Source organism: Ochotona princeps, chromosome 13 (assembly GCF_030435755.1).
Source record: "Ochotona princeps isolate mOchPri1 chromosome 13, mOchPri1.hap1, whole genome shotgun sequence".
In the NCBI taxonomy this organism is placed as follows: Eukaryota; Metazoa; Chordata; class Mammalia; order Lagomorpha; family Ochotonidae; genus Ochotona; species Ochotona princeps.
The window spans coordinates 7,080,516-7,101,576 of NC_080844.1; the positions used below are offsets into that span (position 1 = coordinate 7,080,516).

The 21,061-nt window shown below is 50.0% G+C and overlaps 1 protein-coding gene across 3 annotated transcripts in view; it reads right to left on the reverse strand.

Annotated features, from left to right (window-relative positions):
• The window catches only part of WDFY4 (WDFY family member 4), a 231,424-nt gene that overhangs the window by 206,223 nt on the left and 4,140 nt on the right, over nt 1–21,061 (reverse strand). For all 3 annotated transcript variants that reach the window (XM_058671561.1, XM_058671562.1, XM_058671563.1), the window contains exon 2: nt 6,139–6,394. In XM_058671561.1, the coding sequence (XP_058527544.1) occupies nt 6,139–6,372 (234 nt within the window). In that variant the 5' untranslated portion in view covers nt 6,373–6,394. The remainder of the gene's footprint in view (nt 1–6,138; nt 6,395–21,061) is intronic.

A 21,061-nucleotide genomic window follows, 5' to 3' on the forward strand; every position in this document is an offset into this window, starting at 1 on the left:
AGAGTGTGTGCTTCTTCAACGAGTGGTTGACCCTGACCAAGTTATGTAATGTTTCTTAACTTCTCTTTTCCTCATTTAAAAGCTGTGATAAAAATAGCAACTATTTCACAGGGTTCTGATGAGGACTTGCACACAATCAACAAAATGCCTCATTAGCTGGTTCCAGCTTGGTAAATATTACCTAGGTCTCATCAGCATTGTCACCTGGGTGTCAGGGCACTTGGCTTAAAGTCTCAGCTCTGTCCCAGGCTGACTGGATCTGGGATCCCATTTCACCTCTCAGCCTCAATTTTGATACAGATGTCTCTTGCTTAGAGCACAGTATCCATCAACCCATCCTGAACTGAAAACAGCGCATGTCAAAAACGCGCTGGAAACACCTGACAGAAGGGCAGTCCCAGCGGAGCCCCACAGCACCCTGTAGAGTGTCAGGGCTTCCGCTCGTGACCTTGGACTTGAGTGCTTGGCGCTGTGCTCAGTGTTACCACTCAGGTTCCCAAGAAGGGATTGCAAAACATACCATTAACCTGGGAAAAGACTTCCAAATGTGAAGCTGGATTTCTACTGGATGCACCTGGCTTTCACATCATTCTAAAGTTGAAAGATCGTACCTCAAGCCATAATAAACTAGGGACCATCAGTATACACTTTGCTCACCACTCAGCACAAGTAAGCTAGAGAATAGCAGGATGTTAGGGGAAAACAGACAAAGCTGGATAACTCCGGCCCTACCTAAGGCAGGGACACAGCTCAACTTGCCCTGTCCGGGGATGCTTCCCAGACCAACAAGGGGAGCAACAAGCTCTCTGAAGAGGAGAGCCGCCACTTCGTTTCTGACTCACCACCCCTCAGGACGTGGTCCCTCTGAGGTCCCAGGCCCTGGAGGTTCCATGAGACATGAATCAAGCGAATAAGCCACAGTCATTCTGCAGCTCCACAGGTTGAGGGGAGGTGAGGCAACAATCTTCTATAGAATGAACCAAGCTCATTTCTGTGCTTGCCCAACTGTTAATGTGGCTGTATACCTACACCATGTCAGAGAGAAGGGGAAAGTTCATATCCCAGGCATGATAGGAGGAAAAAAATCTGTAGGGTTGGGTAGAGCAGGACGTTGGCCTGAGGCCTGCGTGACAGTGAGTCGGTGAGGGATCATCCAGGCCTTATCGCCTCAGGAATGTCTGGACCAGCCTACAGGAACCGCTCAGGTTTTGTCTCAGCCCACCACAATGAGTAATGCTACGGGTCACTCGCATGTGCAACCCGAGGAGTGTTACCGTCTCCCTTCCTCCCACCTAAGATGCATAAAGGATCAGTGCCGCATCACCTGGGCAGCCACATCCTTCCCGGGGCCATCCTACCCATGTGGAAGTGGCCCCAGACTACCTCCCACCAAGGAGCAATCCCTCAGACTCTCTCCCCTGACTAATAAAACTGCCCGAACTAAATGTCTCTCTGTGTGTGTCTTAATCACACCCCTGAAACTAACAAAAATCAAAGTGCTCTGGGAAAGATACAAAGCAGCAGGTCCAAGAGCGCCAGGGGCATCACACGATGCCTGTGTGGTACCCTGACCAACAATCCTCACTCTCTCCTCCACCACCACACATCGGTCACCAATCCCACCCTGAGCCTTCTTGGTGTTAAAGATGCTGGAACAGGCAGACAAGAACCCACAGCCCCAGGGACAAAGCTCTTTCCAAGCAGAAACAGAAATCCAAACTACTTGCATGTACACTGCCTTAGAACAAAGAATATTCCAGATCGTCTTAATTTTCCTTGGACTCAACATAAAAGCTATCCGATATAGAGTCAGACTCCATCAAGCAAAGTGATTCAGGATGCTTTCAGAGGAGCCCTGGTGGGATGAGGTTTCCATGACAACCAACGCTTTGACATTAATAACTGAAGTTTACAAGAAATAGCCTAATCATTTAGAACCTGCTATTTCTAAGACAATTTTGAAGGATCTTTCTCTATGAGTACTGAATTCAGAAGCATGACTACAAGCTTGACTTTTTAACACAGGGTCTATGTGCCAATGAATATTCAGTCTTCATGTCCACCGCATCTATTTTCAACTTTCTACATTCAACTTTTATCTGCACCATGTCTGAAAACCCCCCCCCCCCACCTTCTACTACCAACCCTTAATTCAGAAGATCCGGGGCTCTGGCTGGGTTTCATTAGCCACAACATAATGGAAACAAGTGTGTAAGCCCACGGGACTTAATAAAAGACTGTAGATATTAAGAAAATGATAAGAAGCCTGCAATATCCTGCCTCTACAGGGTTGTCGGAGGTGGGCTCCAGGGATCCAGAGAAAAATCTTCAGTCAGCAGTGTGGGGGATCAGAATCAAGGTGATGGAACCGTACACGTTCAGGGTCAGGTGCTGCCAAAGTCCTGAAGACTCCTGACTGGGTGAGGAGAAACACACTGGCTTTTCATCTGCAGGGCTTTACAATCTTCTCTCACCTTTGCAGTTTTCCGGCAAGAGTGTCACTGCTTCCCTCTTACAGATCAAGAACTTGGGGCTCCACAGCATCTAGTCTTGAACTCAAGGATGCACAGTGGGAACAAGGCTCTGATGGACATGTTTAGGGCTGGTACCATAGTGTAATGGGATAAGCCTCTGCCTGCTGTGCCAGCATCCCACATGGGTGCTGGTTCAAGTCCTGGCTGCTCCAATTCTGATACAGCTCCCTGCTCATGGCCTGGGAAAGCAGAGGTGGATGGCGCACGTCCTTGTGCCCCCATACCCACATGGGAGACCCAGAGGAAGCTCCTGGCTCCCAGGTTCAGACCAACCCAACTGTGGTCAATTTAGCCATTTGGGGAGTGAATCAGCAGATAGAACATCTCTCTGTCTCTCCTTTCTTTGTGTGTATTTGTGTTTAAAATCTGCCTTTCAAATAAAAAGGAAAAAAGCTCCTATGTTCAGAAACAGAGCTGCTATACCTCCAACAACTGGATTTGAGTCTGGGAACCAAAGGGTCTTTGGTAGGAATGCCCCCCATGAGGCTGCAAGCTTGCGTGTCCCCATGGAGTGAGAGAACATCAGTGAGGAACATGGGTCAGGTGAGCACTGCAAGGGAGTGGCAGACTCTGTCAGCTGGGAGTTAAAGCACATCTTTTGTCTAACAGGGTTGCCTCAACTCCTTCTACTGTCAGTATCCATGTGGTTATCATTGTTTTCAAGAGAAACTGGCAACCTGATGTTCATGTGCAAACCTTCCAGTTTAAAAACATGATCATTCCTACTTGTTCATTTTTGACTCCTGAAATATATTCTATGTGGCATTCAGCATCTTCTACCCCAAGTAGCACTCCCTCCCTACGAAGGCAGAACCACTCTCTGTCTGGGTTCCTCACCACCCTGGTACAGCTTCGAAGAACTTCGGGTGTGTGTGCCCCACACTGGAATGAATTCCCAACTCAGAAATAAGGAGAAATGGAGAAACAAGTCCTGGCTTTTGGGAGTAGAGTCTTATCCTCTGAGTTGAGGGCTGCCCAGCCAGGTGCAAAAGAGAGAGAGAGGCAAGACAGGGCATTTATTCATGACCCCACCTTTTGCAACACCATCACAACGATCAAATGTCACCAGGAGTCCCAGGAAGAAACATTGCAGCCATAGCAGGGCTGCTCTCATTGTCTCCTTTAGTAACACAGTGGATCTGGGAGCTCTGGCCAACCCTGACCTACCCACCCACCCTAGCATGCAGGGTTAGTAGATATGAGCTAACATGAACCTGCCTCCCGGAATGCAGGGTATCAGGGCAGGTGAGCCTTCCCTCCCGGTCTGGCTTTTCTTTCCCCGTATGTTCCCCACTCCCTGTCTTTTAAAAGTGATGGATGGTGAGCCAAAACGTGGAAGAAAACCATCAACTAAGCAGAAAGTTCCTTAGGATTTGTTTTTTAACAGAAAGTGATGCTAAGGTACACAATGCCTCCTACAAATAAGATCCTGAGAAAATCTTGCATCATCTTTGGAAACTCTTTAAGCTTCTCTGGTGAAAGGTATAAGTTTCATGAAAAGTAAAAACTGGGTGTCTTATGAATGACCCAACAAGTCTCCACCTGTCCTCCTCACTTTCAAATCTGAAATGTATCTTGAAATGCCCAAATACACTTTAAAAAATTTCAAGCAAAAACTAGGCCTGATAAAAAGAGGCACTTTCAACTCTACAACAAAACTTTGAACATAAACATCAGGCAGATCTCACGGACAAAGTTTTATTCCCAGAGAGCAAAGGAAATCTCTTGTCCCCAAGCTGGCACTGGCTGCGGGATTGGGGATGGGAGTGTGTCCATGGTGTCCCCCACTAGTTAGACCAGGTGGGGTGCAAGGTGTTCTGGTTCGGTTTGGCTTTGGCCTTGGCCTTGGAGCGGGAGGTCACCAGCCACTCCTGAGACTCATCGGCAGAATACATCTTCCTTTCCTTGTTCCCAGAGGGACCGGCCTCTCCTCTGGCTCCCACCCCAGGACTGGGTTGAGTGGTAGAGACAGAAACACTGAGGAACCCTCTGTCCTCCCCAAGCCATGCCCCTTCCCGCTGCTGGCCCGCAACTGGCACAGTACTCTTGCCAGGGGTTGAATGGTCATCCTGCCCCACCCTCTCCACCAGCCAATGCCTCTGTTAAAATCCTGATCCTTACGGTGATGGGACTAGGAGACCAGAGCCTGGGAAAGTGAGCTGACTTCATCTGTGAGAATGAGCTTTGTCCCTTCTAACAGGAGCCTGAAAGAGATCCCTTCCCTTCCCACCACATGCAATCACAGCAAGAAAATGCCACCCCGGAGCCGAAATGGGAGCCCTCACCACAACTCAGACCTGGCCGCCCCAGGCTCCATACCTCAAGAAGTGAGTGTCCTTTGTGTATCACCCAGGTGTTTGTCTGCAGTCACCCTGTCTGTAACAATCTGCCTCTGTGCAGCCAAGCAGAGGCCAGCAAACCTTCCAACCTCAGTGTCTGGTGGTCATCCCCAAAGTGTCCCCCAGAACACAGTGTCACCTCCTCCAGGCTCAAAATGATAACATGCAATGACTCTAACTATCCATCAGTAGCAAGCATTTCAAAACATAAGGTGCTTCAGAAAGTTCGTGGAAAGTGGAATTATCAACTAAGTTTCTTGGGTCTGGACTTGTGGTGCACCTGCAACCAGTATCCCATGTCACAGTTTTGGATTGAGTCCCAGTTGTTCCCGTTCCAACCCAACTCCCTGCTAATGTCTGGGAAAGTGAAAAAGATGGCTTAAGTGCCTGAGCATCTGTCCCCCATGTGGGAGACCCAGATGGCATTCCTGGCTCCTGACTTCCACCTGTCCAGGGCCATTCCAGCCACTTAAGGGGTGAGCCAGTGAACCGGCAGATGGGAAGCCTCTCTCTCTTTCTCTCTCTCTCTATTCCTCTTTTTCAAGTAAATCTTTTTAAAAATAGAAGACAATTATTTTGATGTACAAATGTTTGACATTTAGCTATTTGACATCTTTTCGAAAAGTTCACAGAAATGCATATTATGAAAAATGCATAAATTTCAGATTTTTGTACTGAAACAAATTTATCTTTTAATTTCATTTCTGTAAACTTTCTGAGGTACTTGTATAATTAGAAGAATTTGAATACAGTCACGGCAAAGAAAGGATGTTTGATACGTTGATGTTGAATACATGTTGTGATTTGATCATATATGTTACATACATCACATATGATGTACATATATGCATCACATACGTGTACATGTTAGTGCACGATGGACAGATATTGAGCACAATAATGGTTGAGATGCCACTGGGGGCATTTGTCTCCCTTATTGCAGGACCTGGATCCCAGTCCTGGCTCCACTTCTGATATACATTCCTACTAATGAGTGTCCCAGGAGATACCAAGTGACAGCTGACAGCTCAGGTGCTTGGGTGTCTGCTGCCCACACGAGACACCAAACGGAGTTCCCAGATTCTGGCTTCAGACCGCCCAGCCCTGACTGTTCAGGGTGTTTGGCTAGGAAACCTCTCTCACTCTCCTTCCTCCCACCCTTCAAATAAAGAAAAAAAATTAAAGATACAACACACTGTACCACATAAGGATGCACAATTATTATTTGTCGAATAATATCAGAAACCTTGTAACATAATTCTGACCTTTAGGAACAGCGGAAGAAGACTCAGCAGGCTCTCCCGGCGTTCCTCAGGGCTCCTGTAAGTCAACTGCTGGTATTCCAGAAACTTTTTTTCCAGCAGGTCCCAGAGGGCAGCCGGGCCAAGGACCTGCCCTCCATGTGAGGCCTCAGGCTGTGCCACAGGCGGCTGGTCTTCATTTCTGGCACTTGGGCTCTCCGCTCTGCCCTCAGCCTCCAGAAGATCTTTTCCCTCCATGCCTCGGCCAAGCAGGTCTGAACTGGAAATAAAAAGACGAAAATGACAGCGCCTGTCACATCACTTCCTGGTGACTCTGGCAGGGAGACCGGGGAGGGGTGGGAGGGCCATATTCACTCAGTCTAGTTCCTATTGCAGAAGGCTCCTCTAAAAGGCCGAAACTGACAAAAATAAGGAAGGCCTTTTTTTTTTTAACAGTTTCAGACTTAGATGTGATTGATAGGAATTCACTAGCCAGGCTTTCGCAGGCACTGTGCTGGGCTCTTCATGAATAGTCTGCTATAGTCACACAGAAAGGAGACAGTTTTCATTCTCCCTATAAGAAAAGAATTGGGTGCCAGCATGGTGGCTCAGCAAGCTAACCCTCCACCTGCAGTTCGAGCATCCCATATGGGCACCAGTTCTACTGGCTGCTCCACTTCGGATCCAACTCCTGGCTTGTGGACTGGAAAAACAGTGTGGAATGGCTAAAGCCCTTGGGTCCTTGCACCCACATTGGGAGACCCAGAAGAAGCTCCTGGCTCCTGGCTTCGGATCAGTCCAGCTCCAGCCATTGTGGACATTTAGGAAGTAAACCAGTGGATGGAAGCTCTTTTTTTCTATCTCTGCTTCTCTCTGTAAATCTGCCTTTCAAATAAAAATAGTTAAATTTTTACCAAATTAAAAAAGAAAGAAAGAAAGAAAGGAAAGGAAAGGAAAGGAATCAACAGGGCCAAAGGCATACAGACAGCCAAACGTCAAGTTGAATTGCAAGTCTATACCAAAAAAAAAAAAATTTTTTTTTTGCATGACTTAAAACCACTTCTTTTTCTGAAGGCTGAGTTAATAAAGGGGACATTTTCTGGGTATTTGTAGAAGCAGGTGGCCACCTCCAATTACAACTTCCTTCTTCCCGGAGTTTAAAAGGAGAGAGATTCATTAGTATCTGCATTATCTGGGCCACACCATACTTTCAAGGGACTTTGTCCTCAAAATGGCCCCTGACGTCTCCTCCCCAATAGGTGACAGGAATTCCCCTCCATTCCCCTCCCTGACTGTACTCAGGAGCAATTCTTGCAAGCTGACAACCTGGAGGCAGCAGGTGGCATGTAAGAAAGCTCCCCTGCCTCCCGATGAAAATACCAAGGGAACACCATTATCTGTGTGCTCAACTTCGTGATTCAGTTAGCATTGACAAGCTCCATACAGGTTTGTTCTGTGGGCTGTCTGAGGTGGGCAGGATCAGACTGGCTCAGCTCCCTGCACACTGCCCTCCCCAGACTCAGGGTGTTCTTGTGGGAGTGTGTGCTGGAGTCGGGCCAGCTCCAAGGACCACAAGAAAGAGCAGATGGAGAAGCGCACAGGTGTACCCCTGGATGCCCTGAGCTGCAGCAGTGCCGACCACAGGGAATGGGAGTCAGCCCCAGTCACCTGACAAGGATAACATCCCCTTCCCTGAAACTTTCCTACCCTGTCTGTGCACACAGTTGCATGTCTCTGGCAGTTCTTCCATTGCACCTGTGTCCTTATCTGATTCATTTTTGGAAATCACTTGCTTTTTAAATACATGAACAAATCACGGTATGGCCACACACAATGAAATACTACACAGCCATAAAAACAGAAACGCAGAAATATTGCAGCACGCCAAGTCAAAGAATGGAGACACTGAAGACCACCATTTAAGAAACCCATTTAGGGAAACCCCAGAAACAAACCGGCTGAACGTCAGCACAACCAGGAAGCAGATCAATGGCCCCTGAGGCTGAGAACAGGACTGGGATGGTGTGGGCTGAGCAGAGTCACGATGGGATTGTGGTTGTGAAACTCGTGAAAGTCGTGGCCAGGAGTATGTCATGATGGTGGCGACACGAATGCACATGCTTGGAAACACGAAGTGTCAGTGGGAGGTGGGGATGTTGAAGGCCTGCCAATGTCATCTCACAGTGAGGATTCAGGCCCGCCTGGAAGGGCAGTGTTCATGAGCAATCATTATCCCACCATAAAAGCCTATTGCAGAATATTGGGAAAGAATAAAATAGCTTCAAGAATGTAAGAAAAGTGGCTGGTGATATTGTAGCTTTTGTCTGCTTGAGTGGAAGGCACTCCTAATACGGCTGAGGCAAACATCTCATACTTTGCATTTGCTGGGTGGTTGGCTAGGGGCTAGTAGTGGAGTGCAGGAAAGAATTTCTTTTTTCAAAGATTCATTTTATTGGAAAGGCAGATTTACAGAAAGGAGAGACAGAGAGAAATATCTTCCATCCACTGGTTCACTCCCCAAGTTGTCGTAATGGCCAGAGCTGAGCCAATCCGAAGCTAGGAGCTAGTGTTTTGTTGTTGTTGTTGTTGTTGTTGTTGTTTTAGGGTTGACCCTCAGAGAAAGATGCGGGAGTGTCCACACCCATTGGTCTCTGCCCTGATCTGAACGGGGTCTTCCCTGGCCTTGCCCCCATAGCCATTCGCTCTCGGGATCTCTGCTCCTGACTTTCCTCCCTCCTTCCCCAGCTTGCCCAAGCACCTGCTAGGCAGGTCATGTTCCACTAGCCTGGGACCTCCTGAGGCTGTTGACCACATGCATGGCTCTGTGTCATCAGCATCTCTTTGTGGCTCCCGTTTTACTCCACATCACAGCTTCCAAATTAACACAGGGCTCCTGGGGGTCTCCCATTTCCTCTGACTGCTACCCCCTGCTTCAAGCGGCAACTGGCTAGATGGTCATTGGTTTCCTGTATGCCAAGCCCTGCCTTGCATACAGTGCTGGACGTTCTTGGGCCAGTCTCCACACTGCATGTGACTGTCGAGGCATGTGCCCAAGGAGCTCCAGAAGTGAGTCAAGCATGTTCGTCTGCTCTCTTCAAGTGAGTTACACTGGATGAGATGCCTCCAGAGCGCTTGTTCTAACCAACTCCAAAGCCCCCTCTTCGCCAGCCTCCGAGGCATCATCCAGCATTTAACATTCACCAACTGGACTGACATAAGGCACACACATCACCTCCAGGTGACTTCCGTGTGTGTTTCTCTAAGCAACCAGTGAGCGTGAGCAGCTCTCTGGGTATCTCTTAGCCACGTCCCTCTTTCGTGAACCATCTTCCAAGCCTCAGCTTATTCTTGTTTTTTTTTTTTAACCTCATTGCTTTGCAAGAGTTCATTCTAGAAGCCAGTCCCTCATCGGTTTTACAAATTCCAAATAGTGGCGCCAGCATGGTGACATAGCAAGTTAAGCCGCTGCCTGTCACACTAACACTGCAAGTGGACACCTGTTCTTATCCCAGTTGCTCCACTTCTGATCCAGCTCCCTGTTAGAGTGCCCAGAAAAACAGCAGAGAATGGCCCAAGTGCTTAGACCCCTGCAGCCCATGCAGGAGATACAAACGAAGCACCTCCTTTCCACCTGGCCCAGCTCTGGCTGTTGTGGCCATCAGGGGAGCAAACCACTGAATTGAAGGTCTCTCTCTCTCTCTCCTCTCTCTCTCTGTAATTCTGACTTTCAAAATAAACAAATCTTTAAAACCAATAGGGAAGCTGGATGTGTTTCACTAATGTTGACAAATACATCATACTAGTTTGAGATGGTAATAATAGAGGAAGCTGAGTGTCGGCTATGGCGGTACTGCTTGTACCACTTCATTATTTTTACTTTTTAAAATTAGTCTGAACTAGAAAGATTTTTAAAATCTTTTATTTATTCCCCCAGCAAAAAAAATATGATGGAATTTTCACACACACACACACACATGCACCAGCAAGTTAAACAGACACACTGTTTGGACCTCAACTCTATGCGGTTTTAACTCTAATCCACGCAATGTGGTGGCTGCTGAGCACAGACCAGAGAGCCCAGTGGTGCACCCTGGAAGGTCACGCACTCAGAACCAGTGAGGAGCCCACACCCAGGCACTTACCAAGGCTTCTCTGGCATGGGCAGCCACATGCGGTCCCCACCAGAGATAGAACCTGCCCATGGCCCCCTAGCCAGGCAGGGTTGGGAGCAGAGGCTACTCAGGCCTGTGGCCAGCCAAGGCTTTGCTGCCTGACCTCATGCTCAAAGAGGGGCTTGCTCAGGACCAAGGGTAGATGACAAACATAAGGCACAGTGTGTATCTGCACAGGGTATTCAGGATCTCTAGGACACTTCGGCCTGCCAGTGCCACTTCCCTGTTTGGGTCAATCTCAGACATGTGACATTCCAGCCCAGTGTCATCATGGCTCCTCCACATCCCCCACCAGCTGGACTAGAATCCTGACTTGCCTATACCAGCCCATCTTGAAAGCCATGAGAGCCAACCAGGCGAGAGGGGCCAGAGTGGGAGTCATGGACAAGGGTCCAGGTCCAGCGTGCCTGCTGTGGCAACGTCACTGAGATGCTGCCCCTCTCTGGAACGTGGCCTGTCCTCCTACATGACCCTGGTGATGTCAGTGCCACTCTGTCCTGCACGCATTGAGGACATCAGGGACATAGGACAGTGAGTCGCTGAAGGCTAAGGAGGCCCCTGCTAGGCCATGAGGCTGTGAGTTGCATGGTGAAGGGCAAAGTGCCACAAACAGGAGGTGAGTGATCTGTCTGCAGGGGCCCAAGGGGGCTGGGAGTGAGCTGAGCTCCAGCTCTCTGGGTGTCAGTCCCCTTCCCCTCACTCACCCCATGCAGCAGAGACCAGAAGCATCCTGGGAGTTCTGCCTCCATCACCACCCACCCAGGACATCAATGTACTGTCCCTTACACTGAAGGGGACACCCAGAGTCCCAGAAAGCTCCTGGTTCCCCTGTGACTTGCAGCTGAGCCCATTGATGACACTTGCACACACCCTCCGAGGAGTGAGTGAGTGAGTGGTGTGCAAGTGGAAGTGCCAGGGGAGGCGAGCAAGGTGATGAGCCTTGATGGCAGGAGGGTCACACTGCTCTGGGGGGAAGGCATGTGGAGCCCGCTGAGGGGGAACACCTGGCACCTGGTGCATTTGGGAACCAAGGATTACCTTGGTCATTGAAGATGAGAATCCAGTCTGCCTTCCTCATTGGTATCCATGACTTTTCCTGCCCTGGGACCAGACGGTCCCAGCGAGGAGACTGGCCTGTTTGTCATCCACATCAGGAGCTAGATGTCGTGGAGAGCAGGAGCAGGCGCAGGAACAGCCGAGCACACATGCCTGTAAGAGCTCTACCTTCCTTTTCAGGGTTAACCACGGCTTCCCTCCCTGCACAGGCAGAGCAAGACCCCTGCTCCCTCAGCCCAGTGAGGCAAAGACCTGGCTTCCATTTGGAGCTCTCTGGATTGCTCTCTGGGTTCCACCTGTAGGGTGGGGCTGGGCTTCACTTCCTCCTTCCCAATGCCTCACAGGAGTAAGGAGAACTTAAAAGTTAAAACTGAACTGAAAGTGGGCTGGGAGGCAGACAAGACAGAGGCAACAGTGGTGTGGATGCTCTGTTCACATCTCATGCCCCAGGTGATTCATTCAGAAGCTCTGGGAGGCAGGAAAGAAAGACTGGTGGTAGAGCAAGCTAGGCCTCCACTTGAGACACCAGCATCCCATAATGGCTGGTTTGAGACTTGGCTATTGCACTTCTGATTCAGCTCCCTGCTAATGCACCTGGGAAAGCAGCAGAGGACAGCCCAGTGGGCTCCTGTACCTATGGGGAAGACCCAGAAGAAGTGCCTGGCTGCAAAGTCTTTGGATCAGCTCAGCTCTAACCATTGCAGCCATTTGGAGAATAAACCAATAGATGAAAGATCTCTCTCTCTCTCTGTAACTATGTCTTTTAAGTAAAAAAAAAATCCTTTTTAAAAATAAAAAATCATCCCTGGGATGGACAACAGCATTATCCTTAAAGTAACCATGGAAATAAGATGTGCGGACATACCTATCAGAATGTCCTCAACAAATAAAGTACACTTTATTCAATGGAGCAGCGCTGGGATCCAAGATGGCAGAAGAGACAGGCTATGCTGGAAGACATGCTGCATTAAGGGACATACTACTCTGGGGGACAGTCTGTGCTGGAGGACATGCTACGCTGGGGGGCAGGCTATGCTTGGGGACAGGCTACTCTGGGAGACATTACCCCTGGAAATGGGTAATGGTGATGGTTGTACAAGGTACAAAATAGTTAAGGGGCACATTACTATTGTGTGCATGTTTCCACAATTTATTTGATCCTGACTTACACATAGATAAAGACATATTAAAAGAAGCTACAGGGCCCGGCGGCGTGGCCTAGCGGCTAAAGTCCTCGCCTTGAAAGCCCCGGGATCCCATATGGGCGCCGGTTCTAATCCCGGCAGCTCCACTTCCCATCCAGCTCCCTGCTTGTGGCCTGGGAAAGCAGTTGAGGACGGCCCAATGCATTGGGACACTGCACCCGCGTGGGAGACCCGGAAGAGGTTCCAGGTTCCCAGCTTCGGATCGGCGCGCATCGGCCCGTTGCGGTTCACTTGGGGAGTGAATCATCGGACGGAAGATCTTCCTCTCTGTCTCTCCTCCTCTGTGTATATCTGGCTGTAATAAAATGAATAAATCTTAAAAAAAAAAAAAAAAAAAAAAAGAAGCTACCATTTGTGCAATATAATGGCTACAACAAAATAATAACAGTAGTAGCACCTGCTGACCACTCGCTATGCATCTGTTCACTATTCGGTATGCACCGAGTCCAAAGCCAGGAGGCTACATGCATTACACTGAGCCCATTTTCCCGGCAGCCCATGGCACAGGGACTGTCATGCCATCCCCCTTCTCCTCCGAGGGTGGGGTCACCCAGTCCCAGTGACTCTGAGCAGCAATCCAGGTCAGAGTCCTTGGAGCAAAGGGAAACCTCTCCTGAATCCCAACACTATAGTCACACACACACAGACACACAGGCACACACACATGGCCCTTAGTCAGCATGGCCCGCAGTCAGCATGCGTCCAACACAACACACACACACACGCACAGCAGGAAGGCCCAGAGGGGAAAAGGTGACAGCTGACAGTGGCAGTGTGGGAGTGGGAACACGACTGAGACTTGGGACAAAAGCAGGAGAAGGCAGCAGCCTGCAGGACACACGGACTGCAGTGTAGCCAAAGCACTGGGGCTCCTGCCAGTTAGAGGAGGCCTCTGAGCACAGCTCATAATGAGCAGGAAGCCACGGACACAAGCCCCAGTGAGGCGATAGTGCCTGTGGCTTCCTGCAGACACTCCGGTTCCCTGAGCCCTTGGGAACTTCCCTTTGACCTGCCTTCGTCAGGCTGGATGGTCAGTCTGTGGGCAGGGTGTGGAGCAGGCATATGATGAAGACCTCCTGTTATAACCTGCCCTTCTGGAGAAGCCATTCCTAAGCTGAGCCTCCCTCTGCAGTACTCCACGATACCATGAAAACCCAGACATCCAGGGCAGACATGCCTGGGTTCCACACCCACCTCCAGCCCCTGCCTGCAGCTCTAGGCCATAACACACAGCCTGGGGGGGTGACACTGCTGGCTCAAGTTACCAGGTTCCGAAGGTGTTTTAGCTCCTGGCTCTAGGTGCTGGACCTAGACCCAGTTGTTGCAAGCAATTAGGCAGTGAACCAGTTGGTTGGAACTGTGTGTGTGTGTGTGTGTGTGTGTGTGTGTGTGTGTCTGAAACATGCTCTATGACAGAATAGCATGGCTCATGGTGCATTGCAGCTGAGCCTCACTGAATGGCAGCACCTGCACCTACACCTGCGGCTTGGTCCGCACAAGGACTCTGTAAGGCACACACACATGATGGAAGCCATTTTCAGATGAGGAATCCTGGCACGAAGTGGGAGCATACAGCTCCTGGAAACCCAAGTGTGGCTGCCTCTAAAACCTCCCCTCCAACTCATGGTCCCCTGGCAAGTCCCTCCCAGGTTGCCTCGCTCGCCTCCTCTGCCAAGAAAGTCCTCCACCCACTCTGGGAAAAGGGGGCAAATGTCCCAACCTCAAAGCAAGGCCAAGGGTGGGGTCGTGCCTGAAGTCCCGGATGAGCCACCTGAGTTTACATCCTGTTTGATCTGACTCAAGAGGAGAAGGCGCCACTCGAGGTTGTTTGCGGAAGTTCAAGAATCCCCCCCACCAAGGCCCCTGAAGACTAAGCTGGGGATCCCAGTGGACAGGAAACAGACAGGTCAGCGAAGCCCACCACAGCCCCCCAGCACTTCCTTCTTCTGACCCCAAACCAGGCCGTGCCCTTGGCCAGCACACACCTCAGTGGCTTTTTGCAGCAACAACAGAATACGGGAACTCCTCCTGGTGTGCAGCGGAAGGGACTGGTTTTGTATTTCGGTATGTGTACCAACTTCCACATTGCCCAGGACAGTCAGGGAGCAGTTCCCCAGGCCTGACTCTCACAGTGCAGCTGTCAAGACATGAGCTGAACACGGCGCCTGCAGCAAGAGCCTTAACCATGGACCTCACCAACATGGGAACCAATGACCAACTTGATTTTTCTGGAAACTTAAGAAAGAATGCTTATAGAAGGATGAAAATGTACTAACAGAGCTAAAAAATTAATACAATATAGAAAAATCTGCAAAATGGGTGTGTATTAGTCTCATTATACAGATGGGCAGAGTGAGGCTCTGAGAGAATAAACCACTTGTCTGTGATTCAGCAACTAATATACATTAGAGCCCAGATCCAAGGCAGGTGCTGCAGAGCCCCCTCCTCCACCCATCTAGTGGGAAGAGGTGCTCAGGTCCCAGCCAGAAACTGGTGGCTTATAGCTCAACAAGGCTTTCCTGGCTGGACGCGGCCAGCTGTCACTGAGCTCTGGCCCTTAGAAGTCTGAGCCAGGTCTCAGCCTTCTGCCCTGGCTCACCATGGCCACCAGAGAAAAGCCAGTCCCCAGCAGCCTCAAGGCCAAGGTTGTTCATCAAGCCCTTGAGTGACAACCACAGGCCCAGCCTCAGGCACTCCCACTCCAGGCTAAGGCATTAGGGCTAAAGCTTGGTGTGCTGTCTGCAGCTGTGGATGGATGGTTAGATTAGAAGGAGCCGAGCACCCCCTCTACCCCGTCCACATCCTGGACACCAAGGCTCACGGGAGGCTCCTGGCCCCATCTGCAGGAGATCGAGAGAAATTCTTCAAACAGATGGTTCCCCAGGGGAGGCACTGAGGGATCTGGGTGAGCACTTGCAGCAAGAGGCATATATGTGGATACAGTTTAAGGTCTTGAGGAGGAGCCAGAGCACAGAGAGCAAGAATGGAGCCAGGGTGCCTGTGATGTGGTGAGAGGCTCCAGGATGCCAGGCAGGTGGGCATGGACCTTGTCCTACGGAGCAGTCCAGGCTGGTCACCAGGAGGCTCTCAGCAGAGGGGGACAGTGCTGACAGACAGTACCTCCCAGGGCGCAGCTACCACCTCCAGCTGAGGGGTGGGGGGCAGGGAGGAGCAGGACAGGGACACAAGGAGACTGAAGTGACCCGGGCAAGAGTTCACACAGCTATGAGGGAAGGGACAGACAGGAAAGCAGGCCCACGCGGAGCTGAACCTGCCATCAGCCCAAGCAGTGAAACCACAGAGGACCTTGGGAGCGACAGCCTCCCTTCCTTGCGGGGGGTGGGGGGGCACCTGCTAAGTCCAGAAAGACTGTCACCCCTGCCCAGTAGGGCTTGGTTTGTTTGCACCATCACCCTGTTTGGCCAACGACGTTCAATTCTAACATGAAGAGAACACGCACCTGTTATGCACAGCGCTTTGAAACAGGACAGCTCTCACTGGGCTGCACAACAACATGGCAAGGCCAGGGAGTGACTGGGCGACAGTATTCCTAAAAGGGATGCCAGGGGTGGAGCAGATCCAGGCTCCAAACCTCAGATTTTAGATGAATGAACAGAAGGAACACTCGGGCCCTGCAGTGACGAGAGAGGAGCAAGTGCTTATGGGCACTTGGTGACTCAGTTTCCTTGCCTGTGACTGGCAGGGTTGGGAGTACACATTCCCCATGGATGGGGGTGGCCAGGGGAACTCTGTGCTGCAACCCCCCCCTCACTCCTCTGTGAGTCAAAAATTGCTTTGGCTGGCATGAGTCTCCCACAGGTTGGTGAACCCAACGTGCCAGAATTTTCTAAATGCAGATTTGACCCACATCTGCCCAGGAGAAGGGATGATGACACCAAAGACAAAACAGAACACGAGGAAGGTAACATAGGGTTTCCCTTGCCTGCTGACTCCAGGCTGTCTCCTGGCAGCCCCAAGTGGGCCAGCGTCTTCGGCATCCTGCTTCCTCCGCACTCCCTGCCTCCCCTTGACTCTCCCAACAGCTGACTTTCTCTAAGGATCTCCACATCTCTTCACGTTCATCCCCAAACACATAGCCCCGATGATGCAACCCAACCACATCCCTTGCCTCATTTCCACACAGAAACGTCTACGTTCACCCTCCTCTTGCCTCTCACCACACAGCTCAGGGCTGATGCCTGGGCACCAGACACCACCTTGACCCTCCCTGGAGGCCACCTGGGCCATGCCCAGGCCCTCCTGTGCCCTAAACACAGCCACTCCTGGAGCTGTGGTACAGCCTAGGCTTTCAGATCTCAGCAGGGCTGCAGGAAGCTTTCCTCGACCAAAGGGAAGCCTGGGAGTGCCAGGACCTCAAGTAAAGGCTACACCGAGTGGGTCCCAATGCCTTCATCATCCACAGCACCTAGGATGAACCAGCAGATAAGAGATCTATTTTTCCCTCCCTCCCTCTCTTTCTAGCTCTGCCTTTCAAACAAATACGTATTTTTTTAAAAGTAACGTTACTAGAATAGGGGCCAACACCATGGCATAAGAGGCTACCATAGCCACTATTCTCCTATTTTCCCTTTCTTGTTTCTGTATTTCCTATCAGTTACAAATCATTATCATTACGATGTGAGGCAGCAGACACATCACATTATATATGAGAGGATTCAGGTACCCCAAAATGTGCCATGGAAGAAGTTATTTCCAGGGGTGATTGTGGGGGCTGGGGAGGGTGGTATGCCCCTCTCTCCCCTCAGCTCCAAGGCGGAGCCAAGCGCCCTCTACAAGACCTTGGGCAAGTGCAACCCAGCACAAGCCATGAGGCCAGCAGGTGTGAGAAAGACTGAAAGGCAGCACCAAGAGCCGTGCTCTGTCAGCTCCACCCACTCTCAGTGCAGGACATTCGCTCACTCTTCATCCCCCAGCCCTGCCCTTGCCCTCCGCAATCCTCAGACGCTGCCCCCGTGACCCAGGTCCACACAGTGGCCGCTGAGCATGCACCAAGCCACCTGCACCTGCACAGGCCAAGCAGCCCACCCCTGCGGCTCGCACCTTCCACATATTCAAAGACTTTCGGAGGTGGGGGGGGGATACCCAGCTACTGGGGCCTTGGGCCTTGCCTGTGTGACACGAGTGACCTCCCTACTACCCTTGGCACCTGGGGCCACTGTCTCCTTTGCCAGTCGGGTCCAGCCTTAGCCAAGCCAGGAAAAGCACAACCACCCAAATCACCCCCCACACACACACATACTTTACTTGTGTTTCCACTGGCCTCAGGCAGTTTCTTACCGTGCCGCTGTCTTTACTCACCTTAAGCGATTTCTTAATCTTTTTAAATATGCATTATATTTATTTGAAAGGCAGAGTTAGCGTAAGAGCGAGAAAGACAAACAGAAAGCAAGAAAAAAAATTTTCCATCCACTGGTCCATTCCCCAAATAGCCAAAACCAAGAGCTGGGAGAGTCCAAAGCCAGGAGACTTGCAGGTGGCCCATAGGAGTGCAGGGAACCAAGCATTTGCGCTCCTCTGTTGCTTTCCCTGGTGTATTAGCAGGGAGCTGGAACAGTAGAGTAGCTGGGACTCAGGCGCCAGTGCTACAGACAGGGTTTTACCTACTAGGCTAGAAATAGATCAACTTTATATATTTAAAGTTGATATTGAAGTGTTTCTGAATCAACTTTTTAAACTTTCGATTTAATTTTAATTTAATTATTATTTCTTCATTGATGCATCAGGTATTCTCTGGGCAACATTATTCATACTGAAAGCACAAAGTTCACAAAAGGATTTCTCTTGTTCATTCCTGCGTATTGTCTGCAGAAATTTGCCTGCCTCCACTACAGGTCATGATGTGATAAACATATGTGATATGATATGCTGTGCTCTCTGTTAACCTGGCAGAGGTGATGACCACAAACATGTGCTTGGTGCGACTCCTGTAGGTGACCCCTTCTCTCCAGGGCCCTGGGTACTTTGTGTCTCCCCTGCTGTGAAGGGGTGTTGCAGAGAGGACCTCTGCCCAGGCGGCAGCTGTTTCTTGGGCGCTTCCCAGAAGAGGGACTTGACATTTGGCCAAAGAGCAGTTGGCACACTTCTGCCCAAGGCTGCATGCAACGCACCCGAGTGCTGCTTCTGCAACCTTTCCAGGGCTGAGCTCATTCAGAGTGCACCTGCTTTAGAACCCAGTGGAGGGATCAGCCTTGTGCAGCGGGTTAAGCCATCACTGTGATGTCAGCATCTCATATGAGCATCAGTTCGAGTCCTGTCCGCTCCACTTCCCATCGACATCTTTGCTAAATGCACTTGGGCAAGCAGCAGAAGATGACTCAAGTTCCAGTGACCCTGCCACCCACAAGGGAGACCCAGACAGAATTGCAAACTCCAGGCTTCCGCCTAGCCCAGCCCTGGCCATTGTGGCCATTTGGAGAGTAAACCAACAGGAGGGAAATTTCTCTCTGTCTCTCTCTGTAACTCTACTTTTCAAACAAATAATCTTTAAAAAATAGGGCCCGGCGGCGTGGCCTAGCGGCTAAACTCCTCGCCCTGAACACACCGGGATCCCATATGGGCGCTGGTTCTAATCCCGGCAGTTCCACTTCCCATCCAGCTCCCTGCTTGTGGCCTGGGAAAGCAGTCGAGGACGGCCCAAAGGTTTGGGTTCCTGTACCCTCGTGGGAGACCTGGAAGAGGTTTCAGGTTCCTGGCTTCGGATCGGCCCGTATCGGCCCGTATCGGCCCGTTACGGCTCACTTGGGGAGTGAATCATCGGATGGAAGATCTTCCTCTCTGTCTCTCCTCCTCTATGTATATCCGCCTTTCCAATAAAAAAAAAAAAAATCTTTAAAAAAAAAAAATTATGATAAACCCAGGGTTGGTACTGCGGTACAGTCAGTGAAGCAGCTGCATGAGACACACATGTCCCATATCGGTGACAGTTGAAAACCGGGCTGTTCCGCTTCCCATCCATCTCCCAGCTAAAGGCTGGGAAAGCAGCAGAGGGTGGCTAAGTGCTTGAACCTTAGCACTGATGTGGGAGACTCAGAGGAAGTTTCTGGCTTCAGATCAGCCCTTGCAGCTCTTTGGGGAATGAACTAACAGGTAGAATATGCGTTTCTCCCTCTCTCTCCAGCTCTGCCTTTCAAAACAATAATTAAACATTTTTAAAAGTAATAATAATAGAATAGGAGCCAGCACCATGGTGTAATAGGCTATGCCTGTACCTATGGCATCAATATCCTCTATATACACTGGTTTCAGTCCTGCCTACCTTACTTTCTAACCAGCTCCCTGTTTATGGCATGGAAGACCCAGAAGAAACACCTGCCTGTGGATGGGCCTAGCCTCGACCATGTGGCCATTTGGAGAATGAGCCAGTGGATGGAAGAGCTCTCTGCTTCTCCTTTCTGTAACTCTGCTTTTCAAACAAAAATAAAAATAAATCTTTAAAACCACAACAATAAGAATGCAAATTCTAAAAAGCTCAATGGAACCAGGAGCTAGGTTCACATCCAAACCTGTCGTCTTAAGGGCAGAGGACTTTGTCTCTCTAAGCCTCTATTCTCATGTCTGTGAAATGGGAATAATGGGATTGATCACAACATGAGGCTAAAATGTGATTGCAAACACAAGTGTCCCATCGAGGGCCTGGTCATTCTGCCCTCACACTTGCTTTCTCCTTGGAGTTATATGAGGCCAGTAGTTTTTCACTTCCCTCACTTCCCATCCTTTGAAGCTTGTTTCCCAGAAAAAAAAAAAAAAAAGCCTCTGGCCCCAGAACAAAAAAAAATCACTTCTCTGTGGGTGTTGCCAACAGAAAAATAAAGCCAGCCGCAAGTTCAAGCCACAGGTGCGTGTCTGAATTAGCCACATTACAAAAGTAAAAGTAACTAGGCCAACATTAGTCTTTAAATAAAACTCAATGTAGTGCCACTCATCTTCCTATATCCATAGGCTCCCAACCCATAGATGCAACCAACTACGAGTTGAAACTATCTGGGGAAAATCTACATTTCCCCCACACTTGTCATTATTGCCTAAAAAGTTTACATAGCACTTATAATGCAGCAAGTAATCTAGAGGTGATGTAAGTGCAAGGGGAGATGTGTGTAGGGTTGATGCAAAAAATTCACCATTGTACATGAGGAACGTGAGCACCCAGGGCATTTATTCTCCTCGGCGCAGCCTGGAACCAATATGAAATGATTCCAATATGAAATCTCTTCTTAACTTTCCATGAGACATGCTAGGCCTTTTTTCGTAACATCATGGAAGTCTGGTGCATGGTTTTGCCTCTTACACTGCATCTGGCTTCACGCTGGCCACATTTTCAGCGGCTTCGGTATCACACAGCCTCAGTCTAGATGTCTGAGACTGACATGTGAGGTAGCTTCAAGGAAGACCGTCAGCCAGGGCAGGGTTTGGGAATGCTGCCTGAAGACGTCATTCCTCTTTCTGGTGTGTTTTACCGGTGTGCTGCATGGGGAGGAGAGAGAGCCAGTGAAAGCT